Source organism: Myotis lucifugus, unplaced genomic scaffold, assembly GCF_000147115.1.
Source record: "Myotis lucifugus unplaced genomic scaffold, Myoluc2.0 scaffold_605, whole genome shotgun sequence".
In the NCBI taxonomy this organism is placed as follows: Eukaryota; Metazoa; Chordata; class Mammalia; order Chiroptera; family Vespertilionidae; genus Myotis; species Myotis lucifugus.
Window position 1 is genome coordinate 132,745 of NW_005871653.1, and position 20,577 is coordinate 153,321.

The window sequence follows — 20,577 nt, forward strand, 5'->3', positions numbered from 1 at the left end:
AGCAGCAGCAGACCCAGGGCCCGGCCCAGCTTCATGCCCGGACCCCCGCCGCCCAGCGCCCTCGGGCCTGCCGACCCGCCTGCGCCGCGCTTCCGGTTCCTCCCCCTCGCCGCCGCCATCTTTGCCGGGGGCGGGCCTCCCCGCGACGCCGGCGGCGCCATCTTTGTGAGGGGCACCGCCCTTTCCTGCTTCCGGGAGGTGGGCGCCCACAGCTGATGGGGTCGCTTTTTATTTTTTTCAAGTTTTAAGAAAAGTTTTACAGAAAAATTGAGTAGACAGTACAGTACAGAGAGGGCACAGATGCCTCCCCCACCCGACACATAGTCCCCCTATTACTAACATCTTTGTTACATAGGAACCTGTACTGATACTAGTTGGTTCAGATACTTGCTTAGTTTTGACCTATCGTCCTATTTCTTTTTTTTTAACATTTTTTTTTTTTTATATTTTATTGATTTTTTTACAGAGAGGAAGGGAGTGGGATAGAGAACTAGAAACATCTGTGAGAAACATCGATCAGCTGCCTCCTGCACACTCCCCACTGGGGATGTGCCCACAACCGAGGTACATGCCCTTGACCGGAATCCAACCGGGGACCCTTGAGTCCACAGGCCGACTCTCTATCCACTGAGCCGTACCAGTCAGGGCAGCTATGGTCCTATTTCTGATCCAGGATCGCACCCAAGGCACCACATTATACTTCATCTCCTCTTGACTGTGGGTGTTTCCCACGTTTTCCTTGGTTTTGATGACCCTGACAGTTTGGGGGAGAACTGGTGAAATCTTTTGTAGGACACCCCACTATTGGAATTTGCCCTGTTGGTCTCACGGTTAGACTGGGGTTATGGGTTTGGGGGTGCATGTCCTTTACGGAGGAAAACTGCTATTTCTGTAACATTATATCAAGGGTGCAGACTACCAGCATGACTTGTCACTACTGATGACCTTTATCACCTGGCTGCGTTCTGGGCGTCAGGTTCCTCTACTGTAAAGTTGCTCACACTCACTCACTCACAGTCAGAGGATTACCTATGTCCCAGGTGAGACAGCGATGCCTGCATTCGCCTTCACCTTGCACAGTGCCCGCTCTAAATCAGCCCAGAAGTCACCCGGCCTGTTATTTCCTCATCCCAAGCTGTTCAAATGCTTCAGGAAAAACGACAGCACAAGTGGCACTGAACTCGACAGCTAACAGGTTGGCGCCTGTCTGTCTCTTGAACTAAATGAGCAGCTTTTGAGCTGCCCAACCCCCGACTCTGAACACATGGCCTAGTATCGGTGTGAGGAGACGCAAAATGAACAAGAAGGCTAGATTCATTTCATATTTAATACCGAAGTGCGGAAGTGATAGAGACAGGTAACTTTTCCTTCTTAATGCAAAGAAATAGGTAACTTTGTAAAAGTCAGAGAATACCAGTGTCCCTTTGATCCCATTCTAGAGTTTTCTACTGTCCACCGGATCCACTGGAAACGGGATGCATTTCTGAACCCCATTCCAGAGCATTGGAAGTAGAAGACATGATCACACATATAATAATAAAAGCACAATTTAAAGGGCATTATCTCACCCTGAACACACAGCTCTTTTCTCCTGAGCCAGGAAAAATATTAAGAAAAAGTCAACATATTTACAAACAAGATTTAATAACGCTCACAAGAATAGTTTGCCCCCAAATAAGAAAACCACATATTGTTTTGTTTCAAAAGGATACAAATTTAGAGCCTAAAAATTCAGCAGGTAAGCAGCCAGACCAGGAGAGTCTGTTTCTGGAACTGTCTGCTAGCCAGTGATCAGGGTTCTGTCCCGGAAGGCTTTTATCCTGGGGCGAGGGACAGTGCTATTTACATCCCATTCTGCAACTTCTCCCCTCTGGCCGCCCTCAATACCGTCTGTTCATCTTCTTGAACTTCTCATAATGATAGTCATCAGTGGCCTTCTCATTAGCAGGACGCTTGCGGTTTGGGGGGGACCCTGTGAAGGAGAAGAGGAAAAGCCGTTTGCCATCAGGAGGTCACCGACAGGCAAAGACGTCTCCACAGGAGCCCGTGCTACCCGGTGAGCAGAAACATAGTAGGGCCTCAGCAAACATTTATCGAGTGACTGAAAACAGACATACAGAGTTGGTGCAGCCAAACCACGCTGACCTCAGCACCCCACTAAGTGAACATAGCAGCCACACTTCATTGAGTCTGACTGGACCAGGCATGGCGCTAAGTCCTTTAGCCATGGCTTCCTTTTACCCTCACAGCAAGCCTCGCAGGGGCACTGTGCCGTCTCTGCTCAGAGAGGTTAGGTGACTTGCTCAGATAAGATAGGCTGAGCGTTGAATCCAAGTCTGGTGACTCCGAAGTCCTTGCTTACCATGTGTTTCACACAAAGCTCTTTGGGAATCCAAGACTACAAAACCAAGACGTTAGGAAAATAATTTCCCAAGGGAGAAAGAAGGAGAGGCTTTTCAGAAGCCTCAGCATTTCGCATTTCCTTAGCATCATCCCATTGTTCATGGAGAGGCAAGCGAGTGGGAAGGGCCACTGTCGGCTGCTGGGGGAGGACAATGAGCATCGCGCCCCTGGAGGATCCTTTGGTGACTTCTCTAAAGGTAACTAAGGGCATGACTAGCCAAGAATGAGCATCAAAGCAGCGTTTAAAGGGGAAATGGGAAATGGGGAGGCGACATCTGTCTTTCCAATGGAACATGACATGGCCTTTGAAAATGTTTACTGACATGGAGACATGCAGGGCGGACTACTGAGTGAAACGCTGAGATCCTTCTAGGTACATACAATGTTTCCTACATGGGAGTATTTTTACAAGTCTGAAAGGTTGTACATAAAAATGTTAACAGTGGTTGTCTCTGGTGCTGCAATAATGAATAACTTTTCATTTATTTTTGCTTATTGAAATTTTCTAATTTTTGAGTCTCTATTTGACAGCCCATGAATCCTCAGAGCAGCCCCAGGTGTAAGTTTTATTACAATTCCCATTTTGTAGATGAAGAAACAGGCTTGCAAAGGGAAAGGGACAAGGCCGGGTCCAGAACATGGACTAAAACTCAGATGCCCTGGCTCCGCACCCGAGCTCCCACCTGCCTCCATGGGCCCTGAGTGCTGTGATCACTCCAGGCCGCCCTGAGGCCACTGCTGTACTCACGGTCAGGCTCTGGCTTCTCGGTGTCGCCCACTCGCAAGGGACGGGCTTTGGGCTCTTCTTTGTTCCTCCGAATGGGGGCGTTGAGCTCCTCGTGATAAACTGGACCAAGGAGACCAGGGGACATGTCAGAAAAAATGCGGGAACCCAGGAACCTCAAACCAGAGGGGCAGGGGCGAGAGGGGCTGCCTCCCCCGAGGCTTACATCGGTTGTGCTGCACGTAATTCACCGCCATGTTGGTGGGCACAAAGGATGTCTCGCTGTCTTTCTTCTTGTTCTGCTGCTCTGCCAGCAGACGGGCCTTGGCATCCTCCGTGGAAATGATGTTTTTTATTTTAGCACTGAGGGGAGAAAGGAGCCATGTCACGCATTAGACCGCCGCCCCTCTGGTCCCAGGAGTGACTGGCGAGGCTGGAACCCTCCACTGCAGAAGGAAGCCCTCGTTCCTGGGGCCCAGCTCTGCAGTTTACAGGCTCCCCGGCAGCCACACCCCCATGGCACTCTCACAGCCTGGAGACTCAGGACTTATTCTCTTCTGATAAAGAGGAAACTGCATCTCCGAGAGGAGCAGAGAACTGCCTAAGGCTCAGAGCTGGAAAGCCAGGAAAGAGGTGAGAACCCGGAGGTCTCCCAACCACAGAGGATTCTGACCACTGCATTTCCTCCATGACAGTCCCCTTTTAGAGCAGATGTTCTGTAGTAAAAATGAGAGGAGGATCGTGGGGTGGCTAAGCCCTTAACAACGCTCCTACTCCAACAAAACAGAATAGCCCGGCAGTGTAGCTCAGTGGCTGAGCATGGACCTATGAACCAGGAAGTCACAGTTCAAGTCCCCGTCAGGGCACATGCCCGAGTTGTGGACTCGATCCCCACTATGGGGTGTGCAGGAGGAGCCGATCGATGATTGTCTCTCATCATTAATGTTTCTCTCTCTCTCCCTTCCTTTCTGAAATGAATAAAAACATATTAAGAACAACAACAGAAGAACGCAGGGCCTGACTAGAACAGTGAAGAGCTGTGAACAAAGGCTAAATCAAAACACACTTCGGCTTTCAGCAGTCAGGGTCCCTAAGTGTCTTTAACTGCTCTGCCCAACTCTTCAGAACTCCTGGAGACAACACCTCAGCCCACCAGAGAGAACACAGTTTTGTGGGTTTCCCAGGAGACAGGTGAGAAACAGTCCCCTTAACTTTTAACTGAAAAGCAGAGCGGTCCCCCCCAGCCTAGGGGCAGGGGAGAGGTGCGGCGAGGGTCTGGAACGTACTCGATGCCCAGGTCCACCTCGGGGATGCCGCTCAGCATCTGGTTGGAAAGCATCTCCTCCGTCTTCTTCGCCGAGGAGACGCGGATGTTCTCCGGAAGCTCGTAGAGACAGTCCTCGGCGTTCTTGGGCTTTACTTTCTGTTCTTCGTGCTCCACGATCCCTTTCCTCTTCTTCAGCTCCGTCTCAATGTACTTCATCCTGAAACCAGAAACAAGGTCTCAGGAAGCTCACAACAGGCACCTTTGAAATGAGTGGCCCCAACACGGCCCATAGAGCAGTGACGGTCTGTGAGCAAGTTTTCATCAGTCCATGGAGAGGTGAGAAAAATGAAAATAACTTGAAAATTTTTTCTCAAGTTAAAATTTACCACTTAAAGCACCAACCTATGTTATGAGATTACGTGCCGCCAATCTATTGGTGTTATTCTATATAAGGTTCTTTGAAGACGGAAGGATAATGGGAGATGGTAGTTGTTTGTTCAACAGTCTTATTGGCCAAAATAAGAAGTAGGCAGTCTAGTGTTTATCCCTGCAATGTTTTGGGGAAATATTATTAGTCAAGGAATCTAAAATCTCAAGAACCACTTTTAAAGAACTTTTCAGACTTTTTCAAAGTGCTTCAGCCTGGGAGGTGGGCCAAGAGGGACCAGCACTGACATCTTTGGTTGACTCTAGAAATGTCACCTGTGACTGACTAGCTCGGACTGTGTCCGGCTGGCGCCCACCCCCGATCGCTCACAGCCAGACTGACACCTACATGTCGGCGTCCTCGTCCCTCCGGTTGGTTTCCGCGGAGAACGACGTCCCCAGGTGGAGGTCTTCCTCTTCACTGATCCTGGAAGGAGAGGAGCAGAGTGAAGCAGGCCTTCAGGTCACAACTCACGGAGGCCGAGTTTTACGTGATACCGACAACACAAGTACACAACAAAAAAGTGTCATATCCTCTTTCTAGTTGGGGGGGAAATATATGAGATGTCAATACAATAAATATAAGCAAGCAAACTGTTGGCCTGCGGAGATTCCTCTGGGGAATTGGCAGATACTTTTACTTTTTACTTTTATACTGTTTGAATGCATTATTTTCATAATTGTGTTTTTGTTTTCTTTAAAAAGAAGAAAACTTCCGCATGGATTTGAAAGACAGTAAGCAATGCACCTTTACAAAATGGACGGTACCCACATCTCTCTAAGCTAACTTTTAAAGAGTTTTTGTTTCCTTTGTTTTTAAACTATAGGTAGTTTACAAAGCACAGAGGATACTTGAAGATGTCCCTCTAAAGCCACTGCTGCAGGCCCCAGCTCCCCGGGGCACACGGCCCCCGGCGGGGCCACTGGGGCATTCGTGCCAGCGTGTCCTGCACTTACTTGTCCTTGCCCCTTTCCTTCAGCTTCTTCATGTCCACCATGCCTCCTGTCTTCATCTGAAAGGGGTCATCCTGCAGAAAGCAAAGACAGCTGAGAAGAAACCGCTTCGTAATTGGCTGGGAATTTTCTTTTCTAAGGAAACACAATCATCCACTGAAGAGCACTCCCATCTTCCCACTGCCCAGGGAGGACCCCACAACTTACCACTAGAGTGGTCTCTTCTTGTACCTTCTCTCCCACCAGCAGGGCCACAGCACTGAGCAAAACCAAAAAGAAAAAGGAGGGAGGGAAGAATGGCGCATTTCGGAGATGAGAAAGAATGTTTAGGAAGTTTGTAGATTGCAACATTAGTGGCAAGGTGAGATTTGGGGGGTGGGCACCAAAGCCAGCTGGAAAAGCCTATAACACGGGGCTCAATAAGCGCTGTAGATGCTGGGGGATGGGTGAAGAGGCAAACCTTTCTATAAAGCCATTTGGCATTATCTTGCCTTGGAAATCTCACTTCTAAGATTTTTTTGCCTTCAGGGAACATGAAGCTAGACAAGTGTAGGAAAATACTATTGCGGCCTGATTTGATGAAAGTTTACAAAATGACCTATAGGTCCTCGAATTGGGAATTAAGTTACATTGTGGTACATACTTGTGGTGGAGTACTATGTAGCCATTAAAAAGGGCTTTGGGAAAATATTCTGCAAAGTGAGTGAACGACCACAATGTCATAATGAGTTGAAAATAGCATAGGACAAAAGTTCCCACTCATTCTTTACAAAAGGGAGAAAGAATACAGATTGGAAAGGACATTAAATGTTAACACTGGTTACCTCTGGATGGAAGAATTATGGGTGCTGTTTATTTTCTTGATTATACTTTTCTAAACTCTCAACAATCAATGTGCTTTCACAATTAGTTGGACGCAATGAAAACAAGAGTTAGTGACTTGTTTCTGTACCTCTGGAGCAAACCTTAAGACCACATGGCCCAGGCCATCTCCTGGTTAAACGTTTCAAAGAACGCTGTGCCTCCTTCGGGTGTACAGTGGAAGGTGTAGTGTGTCAAGAAAAGGGGCTAAAGCCCTAGCCGGTTGGCTCAGTGGGTTTGAGCATCAGCCTGCAGACTGAAGGGTTCCGGGTTCGATTCCAGTCAAGGTACCTGGGCTGTCGGCTCTGTCCCCTGACTGGGTCAGGGCACGTGCAGGAGGCAACCAATGGATGTGTCTTTCTCACATCAACGTTTCTCTCTGTGTCTCTCCCACTTCCATCCTGTCTAAAAATCAACGGAAAAAATATCCTCGGTGATGATTAACAACAAAATAATAATTAAAAAATAAAAAAGTCAAAACAAATAAGTCAATAAAAGAAACGGAGCTATGTCTATGTCTATGTCTGAGGAGATACTCTGTGACAGCGACCCGCCGGGCGGTCAGTCATCCCCACCTCCTCCTCCTCCGGGGCCCCCATGGTACCCACCTCACTCCGTTGGGCCTCTTCCTCAAGTTCTGCACCTCTCGGGTCTCCTCCAGTTTTAATCTGAATAAAAGGCAATGTGCAGGTTGAGAGACCCTCCGCGGGACTCAGAGTCAAACAGCTGCGCCCGCACCCAGCCGGCTGCTGAGCTGCCGGCACAGGGTCCAGACGGCGAACCTGCGCCTGGACCCACCGGGACTCCGATCACTGCCCATCCCGGGGGCAGCTCCTCCAACTGTGCGGCCTCGGGGACGGCGGCCTCAGCCCCAGAACCCTCCATTTCTTTGTCCGCAAAAGGGGACACCACCACCGGCTCCCGGTTGCCAAGGTGTCAACAAGGCGCCGGGCCGGCGGTGAGACCCCGAGCCAGCTTCTCGCTTTCTGCCCAGTGGAAAGCCCGTTCCAAACGCACCGAACCTCTTCTGAGTCCTGCTCATCTTCCTCCGACTCCGAGTCGGCCCGGCGCCGGCGGAAAGCCTTCCCGGTGACCGGCATGGTCGCGCCGGCCCCCCGGTCCCACCGCTGCCCCGCTGCCCCGAGGACCGGTCCGCTTCCGGCGCGCAGCAGTGTCGTCAGAGCGCCCGCCCCACCGGGCCCCGCCCCCAGCCCGCCTGGCTCCACCCGTCTCGCACCGCCCGCATGACCACGCCCCATAGGTGGTGTAGCCATCTTCCGATTGGCCAGCCGAGGGGGAGGAGGCGGGGCGAAGCCGGCCAGGCCCCTCGACCCTGCACAGCTCAGCCTGTTTGACTGACAGGCTGCGGTGGCGCGGTTGCGAAGGCAGGTGAGTTTCTGGCTGCTGCCGGCTGGTGCAGGGGGCCGGGCCTCTCCGAGCTGGGGCGACCCCAGCCCTGCTCCTGGCCGGCGGGGGCCTGGCCCTGCCCAAAGCGCTGTACGCCGCGGCCAGGTGTGCAGAGCCCGGGAACCCCCGGCCGCCGTCACCCTCTCCCCTCCTCCGGCCGGCGCCCCGGGGGTCCTCTGGGGTCCCGTCGGCCCACATCGAGCCCCCGGGGACTCGTTGCTTCTCCAGGACAGGGGACGCCATCTCCTTTATTCTGCCAGGGCCTGATCCAGCGTTGAAAGCATGCGTGTGGCGTCTCGGGGCGCTGACTTTTATTTCCCCTGGGTCTGGGCCCCGACATATTTTTTCCTTTAGGGGCAAAAGATGACCACTTATTAGTGGTGGTGAATTAAAGTCCCACGCCGATTGCCCCGCTAAAAATGACCCCCCGCCATTTCTTCCCGAGGAGACGCACGTCTGATGCTTTGAACCCACTGATGATTTTTTTTTTTTTTTTTTTGAGGCTTTGGGCTCCTCCGGTGTTTGCCAGCCCTTGACCTTAGGGGGCCTTGTTTTCATCCTTTGTCACTAGGACTGTCGCTCTGCCCTTGGCCCCTTCCACCCCGAGATGCTGTGAGGATTAAGTTTATTTCAAATATGGGCATCAACCAACGCCCGTAGGAAATAACTAAATGCATAAGTAGTGGCTTAGAAGGCTTTAGGAACCCCTTAAATAGTAGTTTTCCTTTCTCATTATAGGCCGGCGCGTTCCTTTGAAAGCGCTACCTCTTATTAAGCGCTCACTCCGTGGCAGGCACTGGGCTAAGCATTATCTCATTGAACTCTCCCAACAGGCCTATGAAGTAGATTCATTTTGCAAATGAGAACCTAGGGTTCGGGGAGGCAATGCGTGCCTCGAGGGACACAGCCGGAAGGTGGAGCCGGGGTCAGCCGCAGGCCCACCTCTGCAGGTTGTGCATGGCGCCTGGCACAGGAGCTTCAGTAAATGTTTGCTGCAAGGGCTGTTGTTACGGCCCATTGGCTGTGGGGGAGGTGCTGATGGAGGCTGTTTTGGGTTCCCTCTCCTGGAAGGCCACTCTGAGGCTGGGCAGCATTTCTGGGATGCCTTACTTTTTTCTGGAACAGCCTCCTCTAAGATTGTTGTTCTCTTCCCTGGACGGAGACAGATGCACTCAGGACTTCTCAGAACAGCCTTTTGGCTTTGATCTAAAGCTGTTTAGTAGCTGTGTGGCCTCCAGCCAGTTACTTGACCTCTCTGAGCCTCAGTCATTCTTCCTTTAGTGGTGGAGGTGGAGATGGATTTAGCTTCCAATATTGCCCACCCCCCAGGGTGGTTATGAGGATTTAGTGAGGTCTGTCAGTATGAGTTCGGTACCCGGGGCCGTTGGGGCAGGGGCTGGGTGGGTAAGGCCCATGAGGGTCACTGGAGGTGTGTGGGAAGCAGGACTGGCCAAGGCAGGAGGAGGCTGACAGTTCTGCTTTGAGAGCCAGAAGTACGGTGGTCTCTCAGCGAATTAAGACTGGGTTAAAGGAAGGAACATATCGGGGATTTAGGGAAAATGGAGTTGCTTGGAAGTCTACTGGAGAAAAGAGGGCAGGAGGGAGAAAAAGGGTACTTGTTCAGAGGGGTGCAGGTGTGTGGGCTGAGGGATGGCTAATGGGGTGAGGACCAGGTTAGGGGGTGTCCTTGTGTTGGTGGGGGGCTTGGCAGCGTCACCTTTCCTGTCCTGAGGAACTTGGCTCCTGGCCGGGAGGAGGATGTAGCCAGAACCTCCAGGAAAATGATGAGTAATGGGCACCTGAGGCCTGGCCTCGGCAGCTGGTACCAGGCCCGGATGTACCGCCTGCCAGCCTGCGTCCCTGGGGAGGCCTTTCCCCGTCACTCAGTGCAGGCCCGGAGGGAAGAAGTGCCTGCCCTCATTCAGGACCTTGCGTCTTGGAAGCCTCACCCCGCCCCGAATGGGTGGGCTCTTTGCAGACTGACGAGCCTGCCTCCTTTCCTCCTGCTCTCTCATCCCCAAGAGGAGAGGCAGGCTGCTCTGGTGGGTCAGGAGGGAGAGGTGCTCTGGGGTCGCTGTGGTGAAGGCGCCACCCCTCTGGCTGGCATTTGGGGCACCCGCTCTGGGGCAGGCACCTCACCGACTCCCAGCAGCACAGCCGACCAGCTGCTCTCAAGAGGGCCTGTTCCCACCCCAGCTGGTTTGGCTCAGTGGATAGAGCGTCGGCCTGTGGACTGAAGGGTCCTGGGTTTGATTCCCGACAAGGGCACACGCCTGGGTTGTGGACTCGACCCCCAGTATGGGGCGTGCAGGAGGCAGCTGATCAATGATTCTCATCATTGATGTTTCTATCTCCCTCCCCCTCTCCCTCTCTCTTCCTCTCTGAAATCAATAAAAGTGTATATACTGTACATATAAAAAAAGCCTTCACACTGTCACTTTACATTAAACAAAAAAAAGGCTCCATTCTTTCAGCAGTGCCTTCCAGTCTTTATTAAATGCCTACTGTGTGCACTCCATTTATTTGCACAGAGAGCGGGTGGGAAAGGCTGTGAAGGCAGACACGCTCGGCTCGCTGCCGGCTCTGTCCCTTCCTTGCTGTGTGGCCTTGGGCAAGTGCTTCCCATCTCGGAGCCTCCATCCTTCCTCTGTAAGATGAGGAACTGTGGTCCTTACCTGAGAGAGGGTAGGTGGGCATCGCACCTGGTCCGGAGTAGGTGCTGGATCCTGGCGCTCCTGCGGTTCAGTTGGGGTTACCTTTTCTAAAAGACCCCTCCCTGCTCCACCTTAAGTGAGAGAAAAGGAATCTTTTAAAAGTCTCTATTTTGAGAAAAAGATTAAACTTACAGAAAAGGTATAAAAATAATAGAATGAAATCCCATTTATACCCATCATCTAGATCAGTGATTCCCAAAGTGGGCGCTACCGCCCCCCGGTGGGCGCTGCAGTGATCCAGGGAGGCGGTGATGGCCACAGGTGCATTTGGGGGCGATGAGTAACTGCTATTAAAATTTAAAAAAAATTAATTTCCAGGGGCTGAGTAATATTTTTTCTGGAAGGGGGGCGGTAGGCCAAATAAGTTTGGGAACCACTGATCTAGATCCACCAATTATTAATATTTAGCCCTATTTACTCTATATATTCATATACTCATTATCATCATTATTATTATTGCTGATTCATTTAAGAATAAGTTGCAGGTATTATGACTCTTTACCCCTGAATATTTCAGGGGCAATCATCTTCAACCAAGGACATTATAATATATAACCAGAAAAATAGTTTCCATCTTCAGGAACTTGAACGTTCATATAATAGCATATTAGTCTGTTAGGGCTGCCCTAAAGTACCACAGACTGCGTGACCTAAACACAGAAATGTATTTTCTCACAGTTCTGGGGTCTGGAAGTTCAAGATCAAGGTCTCAAGAGATTTGGTGCCCGGCTTGCGTGGCTCAGTGGCTGAGTGTCGACCTATGAACCAGGAGGTCACAGTTTGATTCCTGGTCAGGGCACAGGCCTGGGTTGCAGGCTCAATCCCCAGTGTGGGGCGTGCAGGAGGCAGCCAATCAATGATTCTTTCTTGTCATTGATGCTTCTATCTCTCTTTCCCTCTCCCTTCCTCTCTGAAATCAATAAAAAAAATATTTGTATTTTTTTTTTAAGAGAGAGATTTGGTTTCTTCTGAGGCCTCTATCCTGGGCTTGTAGTCGGCCACCTGCTTGCTGTGTTCTCACAGGGTCTGTCCTCAGTGCCTCCTTGTGTGTCCAAATTTCCTTCTCTTAGATGGATACCAGTCAGACTGGATTCAGGCCACTCTAAAGACCTCATTTGAACCTAATTGCCTCTTTAAAGACCTTGTAAATTTTGGGGGTACAATTCATTCCACCACAAACACTATCATCTAGTATCTGGCCCATATTCAAATTTGTCAGTTGCTCCGCAAATACCCTTTACCTCGTTAACCCAGGACCCAGTTTTGTCCTGTCTCTGGTGCCTTTTATCTGGAACAGTGTCTCGGCCTGCGTTCAGACAGAGAATCGGGTTGTCGGACGCAGACGTGCTGGCTGCCTAGGGACAGGACAGCTGTTGGCTCCATTCCCTGGGGTTCCGCTTCCTGGCTTTACTTTGCTGTCAAAAGCTCTAGGAGGTGAGCTTGGATCTTAGGAAGCAGCCGGGAGAATCAGAACCGCCATGCACCAGTCACCTGCTGGGTGTCACACGGGGTACGGGGCTGGTCGGCCTGGCTGCCCTGGGCAGTGGGGCCCCCAGGGAACAGCTGACGGAAGGTGCCCCTTGGCACGTGACTTACATTCTAACCAACCCACTTCCTAATTTCTAGAGCATGACCAGTAACACAGTTACAGTGCTAAATATTTTTTGAGCATTCTTTTTCTTTTTTAATTTATTTCAAAGAGGAAGGGAGAAGGAGAGAGGAGAGAGAGAGAGAGAGAGAGAGAGAGAGAGAGAGAGAGAGAAACATCAATGGTGAGAGAATCATTGATCGGCTGCCTCCTGCAGGCCCCACACTGGGGATCGAGCCAGCAACCCGGGCATGTGCCCTGACCGGGAATCGAACCGTGACCTCCTGGTTCATAAGTCGATGCTCAGCCCCTGAGCCGCGCAGGCCGGGCTTTTGTGAGGATTCTTGCTGTGCAGATAAATGCACACTCTGAGCCACCCTGAACATCCACGGGATCGGAAGTCACTGCCCTTCCTGTGCATCGACTCACCGCCCTCCCAGTAACTCTATGGCTGTGGTTGTCCCACTTCATGGACGAGGACACTGAGGATTGAGTGATTTATCTAAAGACACACAGCTTGCAAGCGACGAGAGCAAGGACCCGAAAGCAGGGCTAGCTGTCTCTATCTCTGTCCTCCGTAATTACAGTCAACTCTGCGTTACTGTACAGGAAACAACAGGCAGGTAGTAGCGTGATAAAAGGTGGCTACGGTTAGTATTATAACACCCCCAGTGGCTGCATGCAGGTGCCCTGGTGTGGAAATATGGATCTCTGAGCCCCAGGAGGGCGGGGCCCGGCTCTGGCTTGGTTTCCATCACTCAAGCCGTTGCCTGAGGAGGTGCCTGCTCAGTGCTGGTTGGGTACCAAGATAAGCCAAAGGAAAACCTGAGGCAGCTGAGATAAGTAAGGTACAGGCCCTGCAGCAGGTGCACTCGTGTTTCAGGTCCTGTGTGTGGATTAGGCACCCACAGTTCTGGTTACCCCACTCAACCTTTCCCTTCATGTAACTGATTTTAACCATTCACTTAAAAAAATGTTCACAAACCCTAAGCTTTTTTTTAAAAAAAATATATATTTTTACTAGAGGCCCGGTGCACGAATTCATGCACAAGTGGGGTCCCTCGGCCTGGCCTGTGGGATTGGGCCGAAACCGGCTCTCTGACATCCCCTGAGGGGTCCTGGATTGCGAGAGGGCACAGGCCAGGCCAAGGGACCCCACCAGTGCATGATCGGGGCCAGGGAGGGACGCAGGAGGGCTCAGTCCCGATCAGCTGGACCCCAGCAGCAATCTATCCTAGTGGTCGGAGCATCTGCCCCCTGGAGGTCAATGCACATCATAGCGAGCAGTTGAGCAGCCTTAGCATATCATTAGCATATTACGCTTTGATTGGTTGGACGGATAACTGGACACTTAGCATGTTAGGCTTTTATTATATAGGATTGATTTCAGAGAGAAAGAGAGATAGAAACATCAATGGTGAAAGAGAATCATTGATCGGCTGCCTCCTGCACACCTCCTACTGGGGATCGGTGCTGAGTGACTTTAAAACAGTGGAGCTACCTGCAGTGCCCGGTTTGTCCCCCAGGCTCCCTGCCAGAGGCCTCGCGCTCCAGCCCAGTGCTGTCGACAGAGAATGTGGAGATCGGCTGCTGCTCGCGGGTGTCGCTGTCCACAGAGGTAGGCCCCAGGCTCCCCCACTTGGGTGTGGCCCTTAGGCACAGGCCAAGGAGGGAGATGGAATTTTCTTTTTAGGTAAAATAATGGAATTGTGTTTATGCTTTTTTTTTCTTTTTTGAAGCCCTCTTCTAGAAAAACAAACCCGAATGAAATGATGTAATATCTGAGGTTGAGAGGAAGCAGAGCAAAGCTGGCCGTGAACGAATGGGAGTGCATGTGCGCTAGCTCCGCCCGGGTTGGCGTTCCCAGTAAGTTAGAGAGTGAGAGCAGGGGCCTAAGAGTCCGACGAACTTGGGCTCTAGCCCTCCTACCCATGAGGCTGGACGCGAAGGAGCCCCTTCCTAGCCTGTGAAACTGGGCTGACCACCACCACCTCAGAGATTGCTGGGGAAGGCTTTGGGTTTAAAAAAAAATGTTTTTTAAATTGATTTCAGAGAGAGGGAGAGAAGGGTAGAAACATCAATGATCAGAGAATCATTGATCAGCTGCTTCCTGCACCCTCCCTACCTGGGATCGAGTCTGCAACCCGGGCATGGGCCCTGACCTGACCGGGAATCGAACCATGACCTCCTTCCTGCTTCATAGGTCGATACTCAACCACTGAGCGACAGCAGCCGGGCACTGGGGAAGTTTTTAAGGAAAGGATGCATGGGAAGCTCTTATCTGGTACCTGGCATCCAATCCGCACCTGTAGCTCCTGTTCTGGCTGGGAGTCCACCTCCCTCCAGTGGACACAGGGCCCCTGCCTTTCAGGAAGCCGGTACCCAGCCCCCCTCAGTGGACCACACCTTTGGTGTGTCTGTAGTTCAGTAGCAGCCAGGAGGTGGCATCGGTGCAGCTGCAGGGCTGACTGGGATCCCACAGGTCCTCACACAGCCATGGAGAATGCCCCGAGCAGCCCAGGGGGGAGGTGTTCTCTTCACCCCACTTCTCAGCAAGGAGAGTGAGGCTCAGAGAAGTTACATAGCTCCCCTCGCTCGCCGGCTGATGGTGTGGCTGAGCTGGGACTCAAGGCCAAGGTCGTGCCCTTAACTGCTGGCCTCCCGGCCTCCCTTTGGCAGTGGCTACCGTGTCTAACCTGGGACTCTGTTTTCCTGTAGGTGAGACCAGGCCAGAATGGGGGACTCCAGGGACCTTTGCCCTCACCTTGACTCCATAGGGGAGGTGACCAAAGACGACTTGCTGCTCAAATCTAAGGTAAAGGCTCAGACATGGCGGGGCCGAGGCCCACGCTCAGGGCCTCTCTGACTTCTGGGGACAAGCGTTTCTGAAGCAGCAGCAGAGCTGCCTCCCCACCAGCCTCGCCCATCTTCTGTGTAAAAGGCAAGGCTGGCGTCTGCTCGGAGGCCTTCCCGGCGCCATGCGGGGCCGAGTCCTAGCGGCCGTCAGCCGTCCCTTCTCCCAGTCCATCTGGGAGCACGGACACTCTGTCCATTAGCTTCCGAGCACATGTCACTTCACTGCATCCCATTAACTGGGACTGAGCTCCATGATCACGGGGGTGGGGGTGGGGGTGGGGGCGGAAGTGAGAAAGCCTGCAGCTGGCTGGCTGAGTGCTCGGCCCAAATCCACGCATCTGTTACTCGGGCCAGAAGGGGAGACATGGGGAGACAGGGAGAAGGCTCCGTCACCCGGCCCACCAGTCACCTGGTGTTTTCTGGGGTCAACAAGGACATTGGTCTCCTCATTTGTTCCAGACTCTGTGAAGTCACAGGAGGACACAACCCAGACCACCCCTTTTCATGGAGCCCGGAGTCTAGATGGGAGCAAGGGGAGAGTAGAAGGTGTGATGGGATTGCAGAGGCAGGGGTCTGAGTTCAAATGCAATCACTGAACGTGTCTTTGCAGTCACTGAAGTGTAGAATGGGAACCGATCTAGGCTAGTGGCTGCTGAGGGCCCTCCTGAGGCACAGAGCCTCCGAGCCGAGGCCTGTGGGGCTGGAGAGTCCGCAGAGGCAGGGGTGTGCTCCCCCAGCTCGAGCGGCCGGGCTCCGGGAGGGTCTCCGCGGCCTGTCACCTCTGCCGTTTCTCCTTCACCCCGCGCAGGGAGCCTGTCAGTCGTGCGGTGTTTCTGGGCCGAACCTGTGGGCCTGTCTCCAGGTAAGGGCTCCTGCGGCTGCCGGGGCGTGAGTGCCATCTGGACGGGGCTGGGAACATCCGTCCCCCATGCCGGGTCCTTGGGCGGGGACACAGGGCATGGCTGTCTCAGGGGCGGGTCCCAAGCCAACAGGGCCCCAGACTCAGCGAGTCCCTGGCTGGCGGCCTTGGCAGCCATTAAAAATGACAAGAGGGGCCCTAGCCTGTTTGGCTCAATGGATGGAGCATCAGCCTGTGGGCCGAAGGGTCCCGGGTTCGATTCCAGTCAGGGGCAGGTACCTCAGCTACAGGCTCCTCCCCGGCCGGGCCCTGGTTGGGGCACCCGCAGGAGGCAACCCATCAATGTGTTTCTCTCACATCGATGTTTCTCTCTGTCTTTCCCTCTCTTCCACTCTCTCTAAAAATCAATGGAAAAATATCCTCGGGTGAGGATTAAAAAATGAAAATTAAGAAAAAAAATGACAAGAGGGAAAAGCAGGCGGGAGAAGATTCTGGACCAGACGGGCCTGTCTGCCTAGGAGGCAGGATTCTGTCCGTGCAGGTGCCCGGGAGCCTTGCGTGGGCATCTGCTCGGGCCCTGGCACTTCAGTAGCAGCCCGTCGCATGCAGTGGGGCCCACGTGGGGCGGGGGTAGAATTGGGGAGGCGATGCCTGTGATGGGCTTAGCCGGGTGTGTGGCCGTAGACAGTATCCAGTCAGACCTGGTCGTGTTTGATTATTACTGTTTATTAAAGAGACTAACAGTTTTCATTACGGAAAACAGTATGGAGTTTCCTCAAAAAATTAAATATGGAACTGCCATTTGACCCAGTGATCCCACTTCTAGGAATATATCCCAAGAAACCCCAAATGCCAGTCAGAAAGAATGTATGCACCCCTATGTTCATAGCAGCACAATTTACAATAGCTGAGATCTGGAAACAGCCCAAGTGCCCATCAGTGGATGAGTGGATAAAAAAGCCGTGGCACACTTACACCATGGAATACCAAATAGCAGTAAGAAAGAAGGATCTCTTACCCTTTGCGACAGCCTGGAGGGACCTGGAGAGTATCATGCTAAGTGAGAAAAGTCAGTCAGAGAAAGACAAGTATCACATGATCTCACTCATATGTGGAATCTAAGTAACAAAACAAACTGATGAACAGAGTGGATCCAGGGACATGGAAGCAGGGAGCAGAGTGCGGAATCTTGGAGGGAAGTGGGGGAGGTGCGGGGGGAGGTAATCAATCCGAGACCTTGTGTGCACACATGCATGGCCCATGGCCATGGACAATAGGGTGGTGGAGGCCTGGGGAGGGCAGTGGGGGTGGGCTGGAGGGGTCAATGGGGGAAAAAGGGGGGGCATATCCAATACTTTCAACAATAAAGATTAAATAAAAAACAAAAAAAGACTTAACAGTTTTCAGGGGGTGGTAGAATTATGGGTACTTTTAATTTTTTCTCTAATTTTGTAATATTTTTCTAAATTTCTACACATGGGTATTTTAAAATCATACTGAAATGACTGTTCCTTAAAATGTCTTTAAAATAAATACAAGTAGAAGAGAAAGGCAGCTTGAGGGGTGAGAACAGCTCAAGTCTTCCCGGAAGCCAAGGTCCCCGGAACTGCAGCCTCGTCCTTAGGTCCTGACACTCCATAAAGCAGATTGTGGGGCCAGCAGGAAGTGTGAGACACAGTCCTACCTCCTGGGAGCCCCAGGCCCCCAGAGAGAGAGGTTCAGAGCCGCATCAGGAAGCCACGCTCCCCTTGTGATGGAAAGGCCCTCCGCAGCCTGTGCAGGGCTGACCCCGGGGGACGGGGCCGACCCCAGGCGCTCCCGTGGGGAAGCTCCGCGGTGGAGAAGCGCTTGGGCTGGGCCTCGCTGGATGGATGGATTCGGGAGAGGAGAGGGCACAGCACAGGCAGGGTCATCAGGGCCATGCTGGCCGCACTGTGGGAACCTGGGCACAGTGGGCCCCACTGCCTCTGCCCATCCAGCGTCCCCTCCAGAAATGTGGATCCAGTAACGGGCCCGTCAGGAATTCGATGGGACGGGGGCACGTGGAGGCAGAGAGGGTCTGCCCAGGACGAGCTGTGGCCCTGCTGGGGCTTTTTGCGGGAGAGCAGTAGCCCAGGCACCCTGCCCGCCCCACTCAGAGACAAGGCCATTCCGGGGAGCTCGAGGGGGTACCCCGTGTTCCTGCATGCAGGGCCTCCCTGTTGGGCGGAGGGGGGACACGCTGGTACACCCTCTTGGCCAGCCCCCACCCACGCTCCTCCCCTCTCCCAGGTGGCCTGCCCCTACGTTGGCTGCGGAGAATCATTCGCCGACCACAGCACCCTCCATGCGCAGGTGAGTGGCGGCCGGGGCAGGGGCTCTGGTCAGACGGCCCAGAGCTCAAAGCCCAGCCCCGGCCGCCTCCCAGCTCCACCTGCCCGCGCTGGGCCTCCGAGGCCGTGTCTGTAAAATGGGAGCGATCATAGCAAAGACGCAGGAGCTGATGCGGTGCCCGCTCATGGTGGGCAGCCCCGCATTCCCGCTGGAGGGTGCGCAGACCGGCTCCAGGCCGCGGTCCCCACAGGGCCTGTGCTGAGAGCTGAGAGCGAGGCGGCCCCTGCAGGCCTGGCACCTTGGGCCAGAGCCTCCTGGGCCTGATTTTGGATCTTGCCTTCCAGGCACAAAAGCACAACCTGACCGTGAACCTGACCACATTCCGGGTGTGGTGTTACGCCTGCGAGAAGGAGGTGTTCCCGGAGCAGCGGCTGGCGGCTCCCCTGCCGGCCGCCTCACCCCGACTCTTTGAGCAGGTGAGGGGTGCCGTGGGGTCCCGTTGGTAGGTTACACGTGTTGAGGGCGTGGCAGTGTGACCCGGCGGGAGGCTGGGCGGCTGGGCTTCCTTCCCCCGGGGCACATGGACCTCCCCCTCACCCCTCGGCCCCCTCACCCCTCTCGCTCCTTCTGGGTCTTGAACACAGGACTCCCCGCTGCCCTCGCACCCTCTGAAAGCCGTCCCCATCGCCGTGGCCGACGAAGGGGAGTCCGAGTCAGAGGACGATGACCTGAAACCTCGAGGTAACGGCCCGAACAGGGTGCTTGTGGGCCCGGCCGGGCCGCCGCTCTGGGCAGGGCGCTCTGCACGCACCGGGCATGGGCGGGGGGTCGGACGCCGCATAGCGTGCTGGCTTCCCTTGGCGCGCAGCCACCCTCCTGCCCCGTCTCCCCATGTGGCCCGGGAGGGTGGCCCCTCTGCACGGCCCGTGCCTGGACTGTGCGGGCGGTGGGTGGCCGGGTGGGGGCACAGTTGTCCCGTTTGATGCACTCGGTCATCATGGCTGGCGAGCAGGGACCACATTAACTTGGCGGCTCTCTGGGCGGAACACCAGCCCCGTGTCCTCCTCTGGCGGCCCCGGCAGGCGGCTCATCTCCATGTGAATGTAAGGGTTCCTGGCGGGGCAGGTGCTCACCTCCCTCCCCACACGTTGCTTCCAGGCCTCACGGGCATGAAGAACCTGGGGAACTCCTGCTACATGAACGCCGCCCTGCAGGCCCTGTCCAACTGGTAGGTTGTCACCTCCCCTGCGAGGGGCAGGAGCTGTGCCGGGACCCCGGAAATAGCAGCAGCAGCTCCCAAGCTGTGCTGCACAGGCCCACAGACGCCTGCATGTGGATACACAGCAAAACCCCTAAAAACAAACAAACACCCCTAAAAACACGCAGGCACTTTGACCCAGTGATCCCGCTACCGAATCCAGGGAAAGGAGGTAGCAGATGTGGAGGGAGGGGTGTGGGCAGGACGCGCCTCCCTCTGTGGTTTACCGGCAACATCTTAAAGGTCGGGGGAGTCTGGGAGGACGTGCCCCCGTCTTTGGAGCAGCTGTCTGCACGTGGGAGGGTTCAGGTCGATGATCGTTGTTTGCTGACCCATGTTTCCTAGTTTTTCTTCGGGGAATGTCTGCTTCTTGTGGAATGAAATCAGCTTAAAAGCCTAAGGAGAGGGGTTAGGGGAGATGTCTTCAGGCTCAGAAGTTTCCAGAGAGCGGGTGACGGGAGGGGCAGGTGCGCTCCTCTCCCTCACACAGCCAGCCCTCACCTGGGGGCTCCCTCACCTGGGAGAGGAAAGGGCTGCCTGAGTCCGCCAGGGCCGCGGAGCGAAGGGCCACAGGCCAGGGGCTTAGACAACGGCAAGCTACTCCCCCTCAGCGCCGAGGCTGCACGTCCGGAACCAAGGGGTCGCAGGGCTGGCTTCTCCGCGGCCTCTGCTTGACTCACCGAGCGGGCTCCTCCCCCTAGTGCGGCTCCTCCCCCTAGTGCGGCTCCTCCCCCTAGTGCGGCTCCTCCCCCTGGTGCGGCTCCCGCCCCCTAGTGCGGGCTCCTCCCCCTGGTGCGGCTCCTCCCCCTAGTGCGGCTCCTCCCAGAGGGGGCACCAACCCAATGAAGGGACCCAACCCCCGGCGTCCGTAACTCTTTGCGTGTACTTCTTAAAGACATGTTGACGCAACGCAAAGGCCTCTTCAATCACACTATGTTCTTCTTGAA

The 20,577-nt window shown here is 53.9% G+C and overlaps 3 protein-coding genes across 6 annotated transcripts in view; 1 reads left to right on the top strand and 2 right to left on the bottom strand.

Moving 5' to 3' along the window:
- The window catches only part of LOC102437152 (torsin-1A), a 7,806-nt gene extending 7,687 nt beyond the window's left edge, over positions 1 to 119 (bottom strand). Inside the window, exon 1 of the mRNA XM_006104781.2 lies at positions 80 to 119. Coding sequence (XP_006104843.1) covers positions 80 to 119 — 40 coding nt within the window. The remainder of the gene's footprint in view (positions 1 to 79) is intronic.
- Positions 120 to 1,313: 1,194 nt separating this feature from the next.
- Positions 1,314 to 7,778, bottom strand: CUNH9orf78 (chromosome unknown C9orf78 homolog). Its single transcript, XM_006104772.2, has 9 exons — positions 7,653 to 7,778; positions 7,244 to 7,303; positions 5,982 to 6,033; positions 5,778 to 5,848; positions 5,170 to 5,247; positions 4,414 to 4,611; positions 3,354 to 3,490; positions 3,152 to 3,250; positions 1,314 to 1,972 (listed from the first exon to the last, which is right to left on the bottom strand). Exons 1-9 carry the CDS (start codon positions 7,733 to 7,735, stop codon positions 1,881 to 1,883), a joined length of 870 nt encoding a protein of 289 aa, XP_006104834.1. The 5' UTR covers positions 7,736 to 7,778; the 3' UTR covers positions 1,314 to 1,880.
- Positions 7,779 to 7,959: 181 nt separating this feature from the next.
- USP20 (ubiquitin specific peptidase 20) overlaps positions 7,960 to 20,577 on the top strand; it is a 38,387-nt gene continuing 25,769 nt past the window's right edge. For 3 of the 4 annotated variants that reach the window (XR_002826740.1, XM_023745947.1, XM_006104773.3), the window contains exons 1-9: positions 7,960 to 8,024; positions 13,871 to 13,962; positions 14,084 to 14,210; positions 15,063 to 15,159; positions 16,009 to 16,062; positions 18,331 to 18,393; positions 18,717 to 18,848; positions 19,017 to 19,113; positions 19,531 to 19,600. Coding sequence is in view for 3 of the 4 variants with exons in the window: in XM_023745947.1 (XP_023601715.1) it covers positions 15,079 to 15,159; positions 16,009 to 16,062; positions 18,331 to 18,393; positions 18,717 to 18,848; positions 19,017 to 19,113; positions 19,531 to 19,600 (497 nt within the window). In the remaining variant the exon portion in view is untranslated. The remainder of the gene's footprint in view (positions 8,025 to 13,870; positions 13,963 to 14,083; positions 14,211 to 15,062; positions 15,160 to 16,008; positions 16,063 to 18,330; positions 18,394 to 18,716; positions 18,849 to 19,016; positions 19,114 to 19,530; positions 19,601 to 20,577) is intronic. The other variant, XM_014447037.2, reaches the window with a different exon arrangement.